Consider the following 18,448-nt stretch of genomic DNA (forward strand, 5'->3'; position numbering starts at 1 on the left):
GTAATAGATTATAGGAGGTTATTGAGTGCCAGTGTGTATTGCTTTGAGTGTTGGACTAGGACTCTGGGAAACCAGGGTTTGAATCCCGGCTAGACACCCGCTGGGTGATCTTGGCAAGTCACCCTCACTCAGTTTCAGAGGAAGGCAAAGGCAAACTCCCTGACCAAATCTTGCCAAGAAAACCTTATGATAGGCTCACCTTGGGGGCACCATAAGTTGGAAATGACTCGAAGGCATACAACAACAACACAGTTACATTAACTGAAACAACAAATCAATCACGAAGAAACCAAATCTCTAAAGCTTTGAATCCTTGGCTTTCAAGTCTATTCTAGTTCTGTCTCAAGGACAGCCATGTTTCATAGATAATTCAGTCTGCCTTTCTGAGCTTCTAGTAGTTAAAAATACTGAGTAATCCACCCAGCTGCATCTGGGGGAAAAGTGTGTGAGCACGTGCAGTGTAATATGGTGGCAATTTGCACACTTGGAAGATGGGTCTTGGGACAAGAGTGGGGAAGAAGTGTGTGCCTTCCATCCTGTGCTAGGAGGCAGTACCTGGCCAGCCCTGGCTCAGGTTGGAAAGATGTCTCCTCCTTTTCTGTCCCCCAGAAAAATAAGAAGTAGCTTGGATTAGCAGCATTTATGGAAGGCCTGGGCAAAGTGCAACCTTCCAAGTGTTCCTAGACTGCAACCTCCAGCAGCGACTAGCCAGCATAGCCAACAGTAAGGAATTCTGAGAGTTGCAAACCAAAAACATCTGGGGAGGACTACGGCAATGAGGCCCTGTCTTTAAAGCATTGGGGAAATGGGCCTCAGTCAGTGTGGCCTAGTGGTTTGAGTGTTGGACTATGACTCTGGAGACCAGGTTCAATTCTGGCTTATCCATGAAACCCACTGGGTGACCTTGGGCAAGTTACGCTCTCTCAACCTCAAGGGAAGGCAGTGGCAAACTGTCTCTGAACAAATCTTGCCAAAAAAAACCCTGTGATGGGGACATCATAAGTCGGAAATGATGTGAAGGCACACAACAACAACCCCACCACTGTCACTCCAGAACCCATTGACCAGAGGGCTCTATGATTTAGAAACAAAACCCAACCATGAGGATTCAGTATTTGTGGAGAAATATTCTTTTTCCTGCTTGGATGTGTGAAGTAAAAGCCACTGAGTAAAATTTAAAGTAAGAAGGAGAGGGAGGCACACCCCCTAAAGATAAAGTAAAAAGACCTGGTTAAAATGCTGTGGTTTGTGGTGTTGCTGTGTGCCTTGGACATCTGACCAGGGGCTTCTCTTGGCAAGCTGTCTTTGTTTACCAAGGACTATAGAGATGCCACCTGAAGCCTTACCCACATGATGGGCTCCAGGCGCAGGGCACAGGGAAGCCAAGAACAGCCCCAATGGGCCAAGAAAGGCAACTAGGGCGGGCAGGGTCTGGGTTTCCCTCAGACCTTTAGGTTTACACTGCAGAAATAATCCAGTTTGACACCACTTTAACTGCCAGGGCTCAGTGCTATGGAAGTCTGGGATTTGTAGTTCGTTGTGGCACAAGAGCTGTGCTGTTTGGCCCTTGAGCTCCCTTCCAACTCTATGATTCTAAGAGTGGACTAAAAATGTAATGGCAATGTGCCAAAGCTCTGTGCCAAGAGCAGGTGGGACAGTGCCACCCTCAAAGCCTTACATGCTTCAAATAAAGAGAGAAAAGGGAAACAACAAGAGAAGGGTCGAGAAGGGCTAAGCCCCCAATGACTGCAAGGGGTTCTTTGACCCAGAGTTCTGCTGCCTTGATGCGGTTATAAACTGCAGACTCTAGATTTCTCCAGCCGGGAGCCCTGGCTGTCAAAGCGGTTTCAAACCGGGTTACTCCTGCCATGCATGGCCATGGCTCTGAGTGTGCAAGAGCTGGAGCAGGGCTGCTGGAAGAGAGAGAGAGAGAGACAGAAGGCGCAATGCCTCCCATTCCTACAACTCCCAGAACCCCCAGCCTGGAGCCCTGGCCGCTGAAGTGATGTCCAAACGGATCATTTCTGCAGTGCGGATGCAGCCTCCCCCAGCCGCTCCCCGCCCTGCCTTCCCTCCCTCCCTCCCTGCGGCACCCAAGGAGCCTCCATCTCTCTCTCTCTCTCCTGACCTCCTTTTGTCCTCCCTTTCTGGGGAGCCTGGGCGCAGGTGTGGGGCAGTGGTCCTGCTTGCGAGGCATGACATCACTGGTCCAGGCTGCAGGAGCCCCGGGAGGAGGCTGAGAAGGAGGCAGGCCATGGAGAGGCTCCGGATGCTGCAGCAGAAGCAGCAGCGGAGAGCCCCAAGGAGACCCGGCGCAGCCCCAGCCCCAGCCTCCCTGCTGCTGGGCTGCTGCTGAGGCTGGCCCTCCCCCGATGGTGCCCGGCGGCTGCGGGGAGCGAGGGGAGCCCCGGCGCAGCATGCCCTGGGCAGTGGGCATCGCCTCTCCCCGCTCTTGCGTGGCGGATCTCAGCCGGAACCAGAGCCTCCTCTGGTGGTGCTCCCAGGAGGAGCCCTTCTCCTTCTATGGGGAGGTGGTGGCCTTCCCCCTCCCCGAAGACTACGCCGGGGCCATGGCTGGGCTGGGCTCCGACTCCTGGTGGAAGAAGACCCTCTACCTGACTGGGGGGGCCCTCCTGGCCGCAGCCGCCTACCTCCTCCACGAGCTCCTGGCCATCAGGTGAGACTGGAGAGAGAGAGAGAGAGAGAGGGCCCTCCCCTGGGCACACACACACACACACACACACAGGTGCCAAAGGGCACCCCCAAAAGGGCACCGGGGGCTTGCCTTTGTCCCACAAAGCTTACCGGGAGGGGATGGGGGCCAGCAGCCCTGCTGCCTTGGAGATCATCATCTCTCCTCCCAGGAAGAAAAGAGCAGCCTCCTCATAGGCATTGTATAGATATATAGATATATATATATAGCCCTGGAAGGGATGCCCAACTAGCCCAGTTTGCCCACCAGTGGAAGATGGCACTGCTAAGTTCGCCCCCTTGGAGGGAGGCCTCCAAGCTCAGAAAGGGCCTCTCTCTGGGAGAAAGGCGGCATGCAACAAGGGACATCAAGAAATGATCACCTTCAAGCTGTTTTGGGCCACTGCCTCGGAGAATGGAGGCCTTCTTCCTCTGCAGCCCCTATGAACAGATCCTTTCTTTTCCTTAGAGACAGCCAGGAGTCCTGTTTGAAAAGGACACCCATCCTTTATTTAGCTGCAGCGTTGTTCCCAGAGGCTTGGAAATCCCTATTCCAAATTCTGGGACCACGATTCTGAAATGCCCCCTCCTCCTCGGCAGTTCTTGAGCAGAGATAGAGAGGCTGCATTTCTGGCCCTGGCCAAGGGTCCTCTAGGACCAAGGAAGGGGGGCTTTTTGAACCTTTATGACAAGGCTACACAAATAAAGCAGTGGATTGTACAACTCTGGGAAAGAACAAAGGCCATTGCCTGTGCCAGTTGTCTTTTAAATACTTGAAGGACCACAACAACAACAACAACAACAAGGTGAGCGTATCATGTATGTTCACCTTGTTGTTGTTGTATGCCTCCAAGTCGTTTCTGATTTATGGCAACCTTAAGGTGAACCTATCATGGGGTTTTCTTGGCACAATTTGTTCAGAGGAAGTTTGCCATTGCCTTCCCCTGAGGCTGAGAGAGTGTGACTTGCCCAAGTTCACCCAGTGGGTTTCATAGCCAAATGGGAATCAAACCCAGTCTCCAGAATCATAGTCCAGCACTCAAACCACAATGTAATCCTGGCTTTCTATGGTCCAAAACATACTGCAGAAATAATCCAGTTTGAGACCGCTTTAACTGCCCTGGGTCAGTGCAAGGGAATCGTGGGATCTGGAGTTTTGTGAGACATTTAGCCTTCTCTGTCAGAGAGCTCTGGTGCCACAATAAACTACAGTTCCCAGGATTCCCTAACACTGAGCCAGTGCAGCTAAAACAGCTCCAAACTGGGTTGTTTCTGCAGTGTGTTTTGGACCTCAGTTTGCCTTAGGGTTGCCTTAAATAAAAAATAACTTGGAGGCAGACAACCATTATACAATATCTCACTATAGAGTCACAATTTTAAAAAGAGCACATGAAGTCTCCTAACTTGCAGGGAGATTTTGTGGTGTGGTTGCAAAAAACCTGATATGATGTGGACAGTCAAATAATAACATTGGCTAGGTGTAAAGGATGAATGCCCACTGGGAAATTTCTCTTTCCCACTAAATGAATGGCATGAGCAGTATCTTGTGGACTGGGTCCATTATATATATGCACTCAGAGTCTTTGGTTTGTTTAAACTGTGCTTAATGCATTAAGTGTAATGAGAAATGTATGCCAGCATTATGTTCAAAATGGAAAGAAGAGTGTTATGTCAGTGGGGAGGGAGAGGGAGACCAAAGTATAAAGTTTTCCCCTTGAGCTTTTTCATGAGATTGGTAACACTGCTGCACACCTTTTAGATATGACTTTTGCCCATCATGTGTGGCCTTCTAGGTGTTATTGGACTACAATTCCTGTCCACACTATCCAGCATCACCAATGGTCAGTTGTCTAGTAGCACCTGGGTTATGGGATTTGTAGTAGAATAACACCTGAAAGTCATTCATTTGTTCTCCATCCCTTCTCTTTCATTGCATGATTATTTTTAGTCTCAGTATAGAGCCAGCATGGCATAGTGGTTTCAGTCTTAGCCTGTGACTCTGGAGACCAGGGTTCGATTCCCTGCTCATCCATGAAACCCACTGGGTGGCCTTGGGCAAGTCACATGCTCTCAGCCTCAGGGGAAGGCCATGGCAAACCTCCTCTGAACAAATCTTGCCATGGATATCTCATGGTAGGGTCACCATAAGTTGGAAACGACTTGAAAGCACACAACAACAACCAAACCCTTACTAATTGCAGGCCACTGGAAAGTCTCACCAGGCATGCCCTTTTCTCCCCTACTTCCTTCCTTATCATTGACAGAGAGGCAGGCTAGAAACAGAGTTTTACTTATTTATTTATTATTAAAAATCTGAGTAGATTTCTAGGGGAACTTAAAAGCTTGCTGAATGTTTTGATACTTTACTTGGATTTACTAAAAGACATTAAGCTGGTTATTCTCTGCTCTTCTTCCTCCTCATTCCCTGGACCAGAATAACAGTCTTCACTTGTATCTAGTATATGTAACTAGTGACATCCCTAAGCCTCTGTGTGCATTTTGTTAGACAGTGCAATGCAAAAGCTGAAAACAAGAGTCAAGCCAGCACATCTTTATCTAGTAGTTCAGTTAAAAACCAGCATCAGCCTAATAAGTCATAAAAAACAAAGTTGTATTCTCTGGAAAAACATTTCCTGTTTGTTGCTGCTCAGCTGGGGTTGTTTGGTGTCTAAACTGTAGTTCTTTAGTCAAATGTTTTAGGCTTTGAAGTCTTCTGAAAGACAAAATCCTTGCAAATATAATATGTAGCATATCAAAATCCATGTATATCTTTTTATGTATTTGTAAATTCATTTCATAATTTGCAATCCTGTTATTGTTGTTATATACTTTCAATTTTTTCCTGATTTATGGCGACCCTAAGGCAAACCTATCAAGGGGTTTCTTGCCAAGATATGTTCAGAGGGGGGTTGGTTTTGTCTTCTTCTGAGGCTGAGAGAGTGTGACTCATCCAAGGTCACCCAGTGTGTTTCATGGCTGAGTGGGCATTCAAGCCCTGGCCTCCAGTGTCATAGTCCAACACTCAAATCACTACACTGAACACTATCAGTCTTATTGTATATTTTTTATACAAATAAAAGATCAAGCAAGAGTTAGATAATTTTTCTCACCCAGACTTTAGAGCTAGTTTACTTGATACAAGTCTAAAGAAGATCCATGTGACTGAACTGATAGGAAGATAAGCGTGAAAAGGAGTTAGTTAGGCAAACACTGTTGTTCTGTGCCTTCAAGTCATTTCTAACTTATAGTGTTCCTAAGGTGAACCTCTCATACCTGACCCAAATATGAAATGTTACACGATCGCCAAGTGCTGCAAATAGCTGTCCTACTCCAAAGGGGTCTGGGTGAAGAAGGGTCCCCACAAAATGGGTATAATCCCTTTGATCAGTTGGGTCCAGACACACTCTCCCTTCTGAACAGCAGACTGATAAATCTTTAGCTTCTTTTGTTTTTTGTTAAAAAAAGAGAGGGGTTTACAGACACAGCCCCAACTTTTGGAACTGAGAGAACTGTCCAGTTGGTAGTTGTCTTCATCTGATGTTTTATTAACTGCAGGGTCTTCCAAGTGGAAGTGACGTTGCCTTGGCCCCAATTATAACATGATAGGTAAAGAGAAGTAGAGTTTGTGATTAGAAGGGACCTGTTCTACTTCAGGGGGAAAAATATGTTGCTGTATCTTGTTTGCACACAGCTCAGTGACAGCTGATGGCTTCCACATCTGTGGGGCAGTGAACCTGCTCTGTGTTTTGGTACAAACTTTAAAAGATTTATTTAAGGTACTGTATCCTAGATTTTCAAACCTGACTTCCAAATAGGTCTAGTACTATAGATAGCTCCTTTAAAAATTGGATTAAAACACAATGGATTCACCACCACACAGATACAGAAACTACCAGCTATATAGAAACTACCATCTGCTATTGCACCTCCTTTACCAACACTGTGCATGACTGTGGCCAAGAGCATACATAGGCCAAGGCAACAGCTGGGCCTTTGTATTGAAAGCAAAGATCATAGCCATTGGTAATTTAATGTCACCAATATTATATTCATACCCTTCAACCTTTGAAGTTGATGGTTTTAAATGCATGGCCACTCTTGGAATTCAGTAAACTGAATTCGGCTTATTTGGGACAGACTGGATGGCTATATTTTATAGACTTATACCCCATATTCCATATTATATTCCTCCAAGAAGATGCTGACAATGTATATTGCCCCCTTCTCATTTTTATCTTCACAACAACCTTGTGAGGTAAGTTACCTTAAGAGGTAATGGCTGGCCAAGGTCATTCTGAGAGCTTTATGGCTGAGTATTTCATGCATAGGGCAGTTCTAGACATGTCTACTCAGAAGTAGTTCCCACTGAATTCAATAAGGCTTATTCCTAAATAAATGTGCATAGTGTTGCAATGGTAATTTCTTAATGCAGTTACGTTTGATATAACTTCAGAACTTTGCAGTTACTTGCAGGGATATGTGAGCTTAGAATTGCTTGTTTAAGTAAATGTTATCATTAAAGTATTAAGTGTTATTATGTTTTATGTTCTCATTTATTGAATCTTCCTTCCTTATGTCATATTCATATTTAATAGTGACTCATAAAACTTTTATTTTGTTACAAGAATTAAATTCATAAGTCTTCAAGTGTTATCCCTTTGTTTCAATCTGATTTGTAATTTGTAAGCTTTAAAACACTTTTAAAGGTGGTGCTATGGTTGTAAGTAATTCCCCCAGAATGACAGTAAATGAAGTCCCACTGTATTATGACTGGATTTACCTCTGAATAGACATGTATAGAACTGCACCATAAAAGCACAGTCCTAGACATTTTGATCCCACAAACTGAAATTTGGGACCTGAGTCAGCTAGTATGGCAGATCCCAGCTATATCAAGGTGTTAATCTTTAGCCCTGATATAAATTAATTTGAACAAATTAATTTTGTCCATCAAAAGTAGCCTTGAAGGTGTGTTCACATAAATACCAGCATGGATCCACACATTTCAACATGATATAACTGCCACCTATCTCCAAAAATAGATGACAAAATATCCCTTTAATTGTTGTTCTCTGTAGTTAGACTTGCTGTGAATCACACAAACCATTTAAAAGGGAGGAATATGGGAGATGAGGAATTTTTAGGAAACGTTTTAAAGGTGTGTCCTTTGTAAACCAAAACCTAAAGTCAAGAATCGCATTCAGTGCTGCAGTTTTATTATTGGTATAAAACATCTTAGATAATAGTGGCTTCAAGCCCCACTTGGTTAGGATAGCATCTGACAAAAACAGTTCTACTGTGTGTCTTGATAATAAACACAAGGGTAAACCACCCAGAAATTATTTTGATAAATTTATTCTGTAATCAAAATAGTCCCTTGGGTTGGGCAGGAGATGACAGATGGATATCTATGATATCTGAGCACTTTGTGCATCCATGCAAATAATATTATGCAATTTTAAAGTCAAGGTAGGATGCAAAACAGCCTCTTATTGGCCTAATATTGAGAACTAGTTCCTATCAAGTACCGTGAGGGAAACAAGAATAATCGGAGAAAAGTTGGAAAACATGGCTGGCTTTATGCTACATTTTCAGCGAGCTGATAGGATAAATAAGGTGGATTGTTCCTGAAATATTATTTCTCTTGGTGTGACTCATCACCGGAGATGATTCTTTTAACAACAGTGGTCAGTCTGTGTTACACAATATCATTAGCCACTGAGTGATTTTTCTGTGGTTCTGAGTAGGAAATGGAACATTGCAATCATTTATGTGCTTGGACATAAGTCAAGGCCTACATTACCTATCGGGTGGAGAACAGATGAAATCAGGAGCCTCTTTATTTCTGCTCCAAGTCCAAGCATTGAATAATGGGCTGTACCCTTCAGATCACTGGAATCTTGTTCACCATGCAGAAGAAGAGATGCTGCTTTATTCAGTAAAGCTATTATAATAGGATCTGAAAACCCAGAAGCCCTGAGGAAGGAGAGTGGCCATGAATCTATATGGTCTAATCTGCATTGCTGAAATAATGCAGTTTGACACTGCTTTAGCTGCCATGGCTCAATGCTATGGTATTCTGGGATTTGTAGTTTTTGTGTGATATTTAAGCTTTTTTGTCAGAGAAGTCTAGTGCCACTATAAACTGCAAATCCCTGGATTCCAGACCATTGAGCCATGGCAGTTTGTGGTGTCAAAGTGCTTTATTTTCTGCAGTGCAGTTTATACCTATATCAGTTGCTAGGAAATGTGGGTGGGAAAAGTGATTTTTGCTTACAAGCCTACTCTAGGCTTCCCAACAGCATCTGGTTAGGGTGGCCACATAGAAAAGAGGACAGGGTTCCTGATTTTTTAGTAGTTGTATGGAAAAAGTTTTTGCAAGATCACTTTCACACTATGATTATAGTACTTTGAAACCACTTTAGCTGCCATGGTTTCATCCTATGGAATCCTGGAATTCGCAGTTTAATTAGCTATTTAGAATTATCTGCCAGACAACTCTCATGAAACTACAAACTCCAGGAGTCTATAGGACAGAACCATGGTAGTCTAAGACTCTAAGTGGTATGAAAGTGATATAAATGTAGTGTGAAATATACCTAATCAACATACCTTATTATTCTTCCTTCCGCATAACGGTACAGAAGCACTCGCCTCATTGTCCTGTGTCCACCTTTATTTGGTCGGTCACTGCAGGAGCAGAAGGTAGACTGTTGTTCTAATTCAGCAGTACTCTCCTTAAGTTCATTGCTTCTCAGAGTCATTGGTAGTGAGAGATTATCTCTAAATCCTGGAGAAGTGAGAAAGGTGCTCAAGAGAGTCCAGCGAACCCCAAGGAGGACTCTCCCTTCTGACCTTTTGGGAACCCACCATAGGCCGGTGTTGATGTTGATTTTATACACATAGGAGAGGCATGCTAGTCAAGAGAAAAGGGAGTGGAAGAGGGGGAAATGGCCAGAGGCTGTTGTTGTTTCACTCTAACCAGTTTTGCATTCTTGTTAAATGCATTTACTTTAATGGTTGTTGCAACCTTCAGGCCAATGTCTTCTGTGTGTTCCCTGGCATTAGTACAAATGTTTACTTTATCAAACTGGATCTATGTCTTGGTCCAGGATCATGGAAGGAGTCTGGAGTGTGTCCATGGCAAATGTTGTAATATGATCTCATCTTGTTAGGAAGGAATTTTCTGTTAAAGCTTGGTTGTGTGGTGGATGCTTAAGTAGGATCAGGTATGTTTTTAGACTGCAGCACCCCAAATTCTCCAGCCAGTATGGGAAGTGAAAAATAAGATACTACTGAAGAACAGAAAGTATTCATAGTTTTAAGGGCATTTTCAGCATGACTTTTGATGATAAAGCACTCATGGCCCAAGTGACAGTTACTTGGTGCAAACATAATACCTGCCAATAAGTATTGTAAGGCTGGAAAACATATGGTTCTCCAGTTGTTGTTGAATTGCAACTTTCAACAATTATCACCACTTGCTATGCTGCTAAGAGCTGAAGTACAGCAACATCTAGAGGGCTACACAATTTCCACCTCTGAGGAGGAGATGGATTGCAAATGGTGTCTGAAATTCTCTTCTAGATCGTGATAGTGTCTTTTGTCTTTATGCAACTCAGTGATTAAATGGGTGTTCCAGTGACTATTGCATTACTCCCATGACTCCAAGCTGTTTAGGATGTTTTTATTCTGTCTGACTTCAAAATGCTAAGTGAACGAATGTGCTGCCTCTGTTAAAAGAATGACCTTTCAGCCAAGCAGTCTGCCCTAATCAAGGCTGTGTGACTCAAGATGTCATGGTTTTATTGGTGTCATCTACACTTATGTTCTATGTGGATGATGATGTTACTGACTTAACTTTTTTAGGGCTACTAAGAAAATGAGAGCTTAGGGGAAGCACAATGTAATGACTATATCACTGTATGACTTGCACACATTTGACAGATCACAGGAGACTCCCACTATAAATATCTCTTGATTATCAGGATAATCCATAAGACTTCCAACATTGTACCATATGAAAATAAATCCTATCTATCGAGAGCTCCTCTTTGGTTATCCAACTTTCTTCTTCGTGGTCTCTGCGAATCATACAAATGGGTTTCACTGCGCCTGCGCAGTGCTGCTCGGAACCTACTGGAATCACTGGGCAGAGTTTACTCTGCAACATATTGAAACTTTTTGGCGGTAACTCCGCCCACCCGTTATAAGGCCCCTGCCTTCCCGCTCTTTTCCCCAGTTCCTTTTTTCCGCCGCGCTAGCTGCTTCAGAGGAACTTTCGCTTGCTTTGCTTGCTTGGAATCACTTTCGCTTTTTGACCTCGGACTGTTTCTTGACCATTCTTTGTCTCCCGCCCCTGGTAACTTCGGACTTTTGGACTGTTTGACCTCGTTTTTGGATCTCCTCTGGCTTTGACGATTTCGGAAATGCCTGCACCCTTCAAGAAGTGCGACATTTGCGGAGGCAAGGTGCCCGTCCAAGACCCGCACTCCTCCTGCCTGCTGTGCCTGGGCAAGGACCACGACACCAAGGCATGCCCGCTCTGCAGGTCCCTCTCTTCCCAGGCGCGGAAAGCGTGGGATCTGGGAGAGCCGCTATCCCTAGTGTGGTGTGCGTCCCGGCCGGGACCCCTTCTACCACCTCCGATGTGGCCCGTGGCTCCAAACCGCCCAGTGCCACCGACAAGCCCTCCAAGCGCCCCCACAAAACGTCGGGGACTGAGGGTTCCGAGCCGTCCTCCAAGCCGCCGTCAAAATCGGAGGGTTCGCGCCCGAAGGAAGGCTCGCGCCCGAAAAAGGGCTCCGTGGCTGAGGGCCACTTGGTCTCGCCTGCATCCTCCAAGGCGTCCAAGGCGTCTCACCATGCCCCGAAACCTAAGGATCCGGCTGGACCTCCTACAGGGGCAAGGTCTCCAAGGCCTTCTTCATCGGCGGCGGCCGCTGTCCTCCTAGACCTTCCGGACAACCCCTTCTTCCCGGCAGATGAGACCCCAAAGTCGGGGAAGAAGAGAGGCCATGAGAAGTCTAGCCGCGAGCCCGCTCCAAAAAAGGCCAAGCCTTCTAAGGATCGGTCCACTTCTGCGCCGAAGGCGAAGGACAAACAGCGCTCCCCTTCAAAGCAGGGCCGCGCTTCCCATGCGGCAACTCCACGCGATCCAGAGCCTGCACCGGAGGTACGGCGGTCCCCGACACCGGACACGCCTTTGCCGACTGTGGACTTCGCACACGGGATGGAAGAGACCGTTCCCCTCCTTCCAGCAGGACGGCAGTCGCCTTCTCCCCCAGGGTCTGTCAACGAGGAGGATCAGCCCCGTGGACAGGAGATGCCAGACCTGTTTTTTGATCCTCAGTCTGGCCGTTACTATCTATCGGTCTCAGAGGATAAGGCCATGAGAGAATTCACCAGACTGAACCCCCATCCGGCTGATCAAGGCACCCAGTCCAGATCGGTCCCGACCGCTTCGGTCTCTGAGAGGCCCCCGTCTCCACCCCGCAGGCGTTCGAGGTCGTCGGTGGACGTCACCCCATCTCGGCCGAGATCCCAAGTTAGGGTGACAGAACCCCTCTCCTCGGACCTCGACTCAGACGATGAACCTCTTCTCCCATCTGAAGTCCCCTCCGACGACGACGTCCTCTCGGTTTCGGTCTCCCCGCAGAGGATGCATGATCCGGAGCCGTCTTCCCCGTCCGATGACGTCCGGTCTTTCACCGAGCACGTCGTCAAGATGGCGAGAGCTCTCGACATCGAGCTCGTCTCGCCAGAGGACGACGCGGAGGATCCGGTGGAACGTCGGGTGCATGGACGAGTGCCCACCCCGCCTTGCCTGCCTCTCCTGCCTTCACTTCAGACCATAGTGAAGAGATCCTGGGAGTCCTCGGCCACCCTCTCGGCACCCTCCCGTAAGGTCCAGACGCTCTACAGGGTTCCTCCGGCGAGCTGTCCCTGGTTGGCCGACCACCCGAGGCCCAACTCTGCGATTGTCGAGGGAGCCCAGCATAGCTTCGTCCCGAAGCAGGCCACCTCTCCTGTCGACCGGGAGGCGAAGAAGGTAGATGGACTGGCCAAGAAGGCATACTCGGCATCGGCCCTGGGGGTCAAGGCTGCCAACTACACCACCTGCATGGGGGCCTACGTTCAGACCCTCATGGAGAGAATCTCCCCCCTCATCCCAGACGTCCCAGATGACATCCAGAGGCAGCTGGTTGAAATCAGGGACGAGGCCCATTCTATTGGGAGTTGGCTCATCACCACTTCCAGGAATGTGGCGGACTGTTCGGGGAGAGCCATGTCAGCATCCATGGCATTGAGGCGCCATGCCTGGTTGAGGGCTTCTGACCTCAACCCCACGGTCAGACAAGCCATCGAAGACATGCCGCTTGACGGGACCAGGCTCTTCCACGCCGAGACCGACGACCGCCTGAACCGCAAGTTCAGGATGAAGGCGGCGGCAAGGAAGCATGGCATGTCCTCAGCACCGGCCTCTCCGTACCGGAAGCGTCAGCGCCCGTGGCAGCCGCAAGGTCAGTCACAGGGGACCTTTCCTCGGGATCGGCAGTCCCAGCAGGGCTCCCAGAGACAGCGCTTCCCCTCGCAGTCTTCCTCCTCCTCTGGCCGTCGCAACTTCCCGCCCCGGTACCGCAAGTCCCGCCGGCAGGACACCGACCAGGGGAAGAAGAGAACCTGAAGAGACGCAGCGCGCTTCGTCTCTTCTTCTCCCCCGTTCTTTTTGGACATTTTGAGGCCCTATTTTAACATCTGGGCCTCGATAACATCGGACTCGTGGGTTCTCAACATCGTCCGTAGGGGTTATGCCCTCGAGTTCCAGGAGCTCCCTCCAACTGGAGCCTTCATGTCCACTCCCCCCTCGGACACCCTTCTCGACGAAGTGCGCACCTTGCTCAGCAAAGGGGCAATTTCCCCCTTGCCGCCCGATCTATGTTCCCGGGCCTTTTTCTCCAGGTACTTTACGGTACCGAAATCGGATGGGGGCATCAGGCCCATCCTGGACTTGAGACAGTTGAACTTGTTTCTTGATTACCGTCGCTTCCGGATGGTAACCTTGGCTTCCATTTTGCCTCTGCTCCACCAGGGCTTGTGGTTCGCAACCGTCGACCTGAAGGACGCCTATTTCCACGTTGGGATTCGAGAGTCCCACCGGAGATTCCTCGCCTTCGCTGTCGGCTCCACCGCGTACCACTACAACGTGCTTCCTTTCGGCTTGGCCACGGCTCCACGAGTCTTCACGAAGTGCATGGCACCGGTGGTGGCATACCTTCATCAGAAGGGCTTCATGGTCTTTCCCTACCTGGACGACTGGCTGTTTGCAGCCGAATCCCAAGACGAGCTGCAAGAAGCAGTCTCATTCGCCTTGCACCTCTTGGACTCCCTCGGGCTGGTCGTCAACAGGGAAAAGTCCCACTTCACGCCGACCAGACAGGTCAAGTTCATCGGGGCCATCCTCGACTCCGAGAACTGCTTGGCCTTTCTCCCTCCGGACCGCTTTCAGGCCCTGACAACGTCCCTCAGGCCGTGCATCTCCCACAGGAGGGTGAGAGCCAGAGACGTCCAAGTCGCCCTGGGCCACATGGCATCGACGACCTTCGTTACCCCCTGGGCAAGACTTCGTCTTCGACCTCTCCAATCCTGGTTCCTCTCCGTCTTCTCTCCGTTGGAGGACCCGCCTTCAAAGTGGCTCACGGTACCGAGACCGGTGGCCTCCTCTCGCAGGTGGTGGCTAGACAGCTCCAACGTTTGCACTGGGATGCCTTTCCACCAGCCCCAGGCACAACTGACTCTGACAACGGATGCATCCCTGGAGGGATGGGGCGCCCACCTGCTCGACCTCGTCGTCAAGGACAGGTGGTCTGCACAGGACAAGCTCCTCCACATCAACGCCTTGGAGATGCTTGCAGTGGAGAAGGCTTTGAGGGCGTTCGAGTTTGCTGTCTCAGGGAGAGTGGTCCTCCTCAGGACGGACAATACCACCGTGATGTACTACATCAACAAACAAGGTGGTACCAGGTCCAGGACCCTGCTCAATCTCACGCTCCGCATCTGGGATTGGTGCATCCAGAGGCGCGTCCTCCTCCAGGCGATTCACCTTCCCGGGGAGGACAACGAGCTGGCGGATCGCCTCAGCAGATCCCCTTCGGTGTGCCACGAGTGGAGGCTCCATCCCGAGACGGTCAGCGATCTCTTCGGTCGGTGGGGAACCCCCCGGATCGACCTCTTCGCGACCAGGTGGAACAGCCACTGTCCCCAGTTCTGCTCAAGGAAGCGATTGGACGGATCCCTCGGAGACGCATTCGCTTTCCTCTGGACGGGGGAGCTTCTCTACGCCTTCCCTCCGTTCCCCCTCATCATCAGGGTGGTGTCCAAGATGACAACAGACCGCTCGCATGCGATCCTCATCACCCCGTGGTGGCCGAGACAGCCGTGGTTCGCATCCCTTCTCCACCTCTCCAGGAGATGCTTCCTCCGTCTCGACCCTCGTCCGGACCTGCTGTCGATCCAGGACGGACGGATTCTCCACCCCGACATCGAGAGCCTGCCGCTGGTGGCCTGGAAGATCCAGCCCTGACGACCCTACCGGAGGCAGTGAGGGCGGTGATCCTGGCTGCGAGGAAACCTTCCACCCAGCGGTCCTATGCCCTGAAATGGAAGAGATTTTGCCTCTTCCTGTACCAGAAGGGCTTGTCTCCTGCACAGGTGTCCACTCCAGTGGTGCTGGAGTTTTTGATGGCACTTTTGGATGGTGGGTTGTCCCTCACATCCATCAAATGCTACCTGTCTGCCATTTGTGCCAAATATCAGTTCGGGGGGAGGGTTTCTTTCTTCAAAGATCCTTTGGTGAAGGGGTTTCTGAAAGGTTGTGCCAACCTTTACCCTCCTGTGTCGGCACCGACGCCGGCTTGGAGTTTGGAGTCGGTACTGTCCGCCCTCCAATCCAAGCCTTTTGAACCGATGGCCACAGCGGACTTGAGACTATTGACTTGGAAAACCGCCTTTCTTGTGGCCATCACCTCTGCCCGCCGTGCGGGCGAACTCTGTGCCTTACGGAGGGACCAACCATTCCTGAGGTTCCACAAGGACAAAGTGGTCCTCCGTACGGACATTACCTTCTTGCCTAAGGTTGTGTCTGCTTTCCACATGTGCCAAGACATTGTGTTGCCTACTCTCGCATCCAACCCGACGTCGGATGAGGAGAGACGCCTGCACTCTCTTGATGTCAGGAGAGCGCTGGCCTTCTACCTGGACAGAACTGCTGCCTCCAGTCGGTCCGAGAGACTTTTCCAATGCTACTCGGAACCGAAGAAAGGGTTGCCTGTGTCTGCGCAGAGGTTGTCCAAATGGATGGCTGGTACCATCCACCTCTGCTATGAACTGTTAGGCAAGCCTCTCCCTGGCAGGGTTCGGTCCCATTCCACAAGGTCAATGGCAGCATCCTCCGCATTCCTGTCGGGGATCCCCTTGGAGGATGTCTGCAAAGCTGCTGTCTGGTCCCAACCTCTGACTTTCATCAAGCATTACAGGTTGGACACCAGGGCCATCCGTGACGCAGCTTTCGGGAGGGCTGTGTTGGTTTCAGGGTTGCATTGATTGCACTACTGATGTTTTGTGTTTACTACACTTGTACAGTTGACACTGTTTACAATTGTTGAATGTTGATTTTCACAAGTCTATGGGATCGGTCTTGCATGACCTCTGTTCCCTCCTCAGGTTTAGCAAAATTGCTGCTATATTGTTTTGTGCATGAACAAAGAGACTGACTCTTTATGGTTCAAGGTGTTTATTGTAATAAATATACCTTTGGTTTACCATAGCTTTGGTTTTAGGACACTCCCTCCGCCGTATACCTTAGCTTGTCAGTCTAAACCCATTTGTATGATTCGCAGAGACCACGAAGAAGAAGGACAGGTTGCTTACCTGTAACAGTATTTCTTCGAGTGGTCATCTGCGAATACATACAAATCCCACCCGTCCATCCCCTCAGTGTCCTGCTCACATTGGCTCTTTCCATCGCCTGCTTGGCGGAAAAATTGCGGAACTGGGGAAAAGAGCGGGAAGGCAGGGGCCTTATAACGGGTGGGCGGAGTTACCGCCAAAAAGTTTCAATATGTTGCAGAGTAAACTCTGCCCAGTGATTCCAGTAGGTTCCGAGCAGCACTGCGCAGGCGCAGTGAAACCCATTTGTATGTATTCGCAGATGACCACTCGAAGAAATACTGTTACAGGTAAGCAACCTGTCCTTCTGTTTTCAAAAAATAATTTTACATGCATCTAAAACTGAATAAGTGAGATTGCATTATGAGGAACAGGTCCATGACAAGCCTTCATTGGTAGGAGTGGCAGTCATGTTTCTAAGTGGGACATTGGAGAGGAGATCCAGTCATCCACTCCCTGATGGAAAAACTTTGAGGGGCTAAGTCAGGGGAAGGGAAAAGCAGTGATCTTCCCCTTCCTTCCTTCCTTCCTTCCTTCCTTCCTTCCTTCCTTCCTTCCTTCCGTATGCTGCCTTTAAGGCGACTCACAAAAGAAAAGCAACTTTGCTTTTCTTTAGTGTTTAAAACACAATTATTAGAACAAATAAACAATGTAAAATCATTTTAAAAACCAAGGTAAAAATATAAAACCATTAAACCATTGCATTTTACAGAACAGGCATAAGTCAAGGTCAAGTTAACAGAAAATGTAGAATGAATACCAAGAAGTAAATGAGTGTAATCGTTTTTGTTTCTGAGCTTAGGAGTTAGGCATCTCAATTTGGGACCCCACTTGCAAAAAACAAATTTGTCTTTTCCACATGTTTAGGGAAGTATAGTGAGGAAATAAATACTTTGAGGATTGTCGCGGCAGAGAGACGCAGAGACAGGAATGGGGGTGCAAAGCTTCTCCTTCCTGGCCAGGTCTTCGCCAGCTCCTTTTATTGACATCAGGGTTACATTAGGTTTTACATTATCTCACTGTACATCAGAAGGCAATTTGTGGAATCAGGGACCAATGTGTACTCAGGAGATTTCTAATTAGCAAAGGGGAGCAGGGTGTGTACACTGTCTCAGCCGAATCAACATGGGCTTATCCAATCACGGATAAAGCATTGTCTACCAGAAGGCAAGTCATAATCCTATGGTCTGCCAGTAGGGTTATCACATTTCAATCTTGGTAAACATTGCTATCCTGGGAGGGGTCGCATCCTCTGGGCTTCCCAGGGGATGCCACAGAGGATGGTAGCAGCTGATGGCTGCCCTGTTAGTGGGGTGTTGCTGAATGCACCTCAGGTTTTAAATCCAGCTTTAAAGGAGGCAGCCAAAGTGCTGAACCTGTTTTGGGTATGGCCTTGGGCATCTTGAACTGCTCCTGCACAATTTAAGACTAACCTGGGGCAGATTGCCACTGTCCCACAGATACAGGAGCCACATACCACCATCTTGTTTGTTAACTTCTCTTTGAGGGTCCCTCCTTCTAGTTTTGAACCTGACTTTCAGGATTTCCCTTCCTGTTGGGATAAAGTTTTTAAAAAATCAGCTGGGTGCTATATAAAGAATTAACTAATTGATTGGAAAGGAGCCAGAATGGTGTAGTGGTTTGAGTGTTGGACTATGACTCTGGAGACTAGGGTTCGATTCCCTACTTGGCCATGGAAACCTACTGGGTGAACATGGGTGAATCATATATTCTCAACCCCAGAAAACCCCATTATAGGTTTGCCTTAGGGTTAGCTTGAAGGCACACAACAACAATTGATTGGAAACTC

At 48.5% G+C, this 18,448-nt stretch overlaps 1 protein-coding gene across 2 annotated transcripts in view; it reads left to right on the plus strand.

The window, feature by feature from the left end:
* The first annotated feature begins 2,107 nt into the window (after window positions 1-2,107).
* The window catches only part of FAXC (failed axon connections homolog, metaxin like GST domain containing), a 47,399-nt gene continuing 31,058 nt past the window's right edge, over window positions 2,108-18,448 (plus strand). For both annotated transcript variants that reach the window (XR_006101605.1, XM_042446941.1), the window contains exon 1: window positions 2,108-2,677. Coding sequence is in view for 1 of the 2 variants with exons in the window: in XM_042446941.1 (XP_042302875.1) it covers window positions 2,373-2,677 (305 nt within the window). In the remaining variant the exon portion in view is untranslated. The remainder of the gene's footprint in view (window positions 2,678-18,448) is intronic.

The sequence above is a fragment of the Sceloporus undulatus genome, chromosome 1, assembly GCF_019175285.1.
Source record: "Sceloporus undulatus isolate JIND9_A2432 ecotype Alabama chromosome 1, SceUnd_v1.1, whole genome shotgun sequence".
NCBI lineage: Eukaryota > Metazoa > Chordata > Lepidosauria > Squamata > Phrynosomatidae > Sceloporus > Sceloporus undulatus.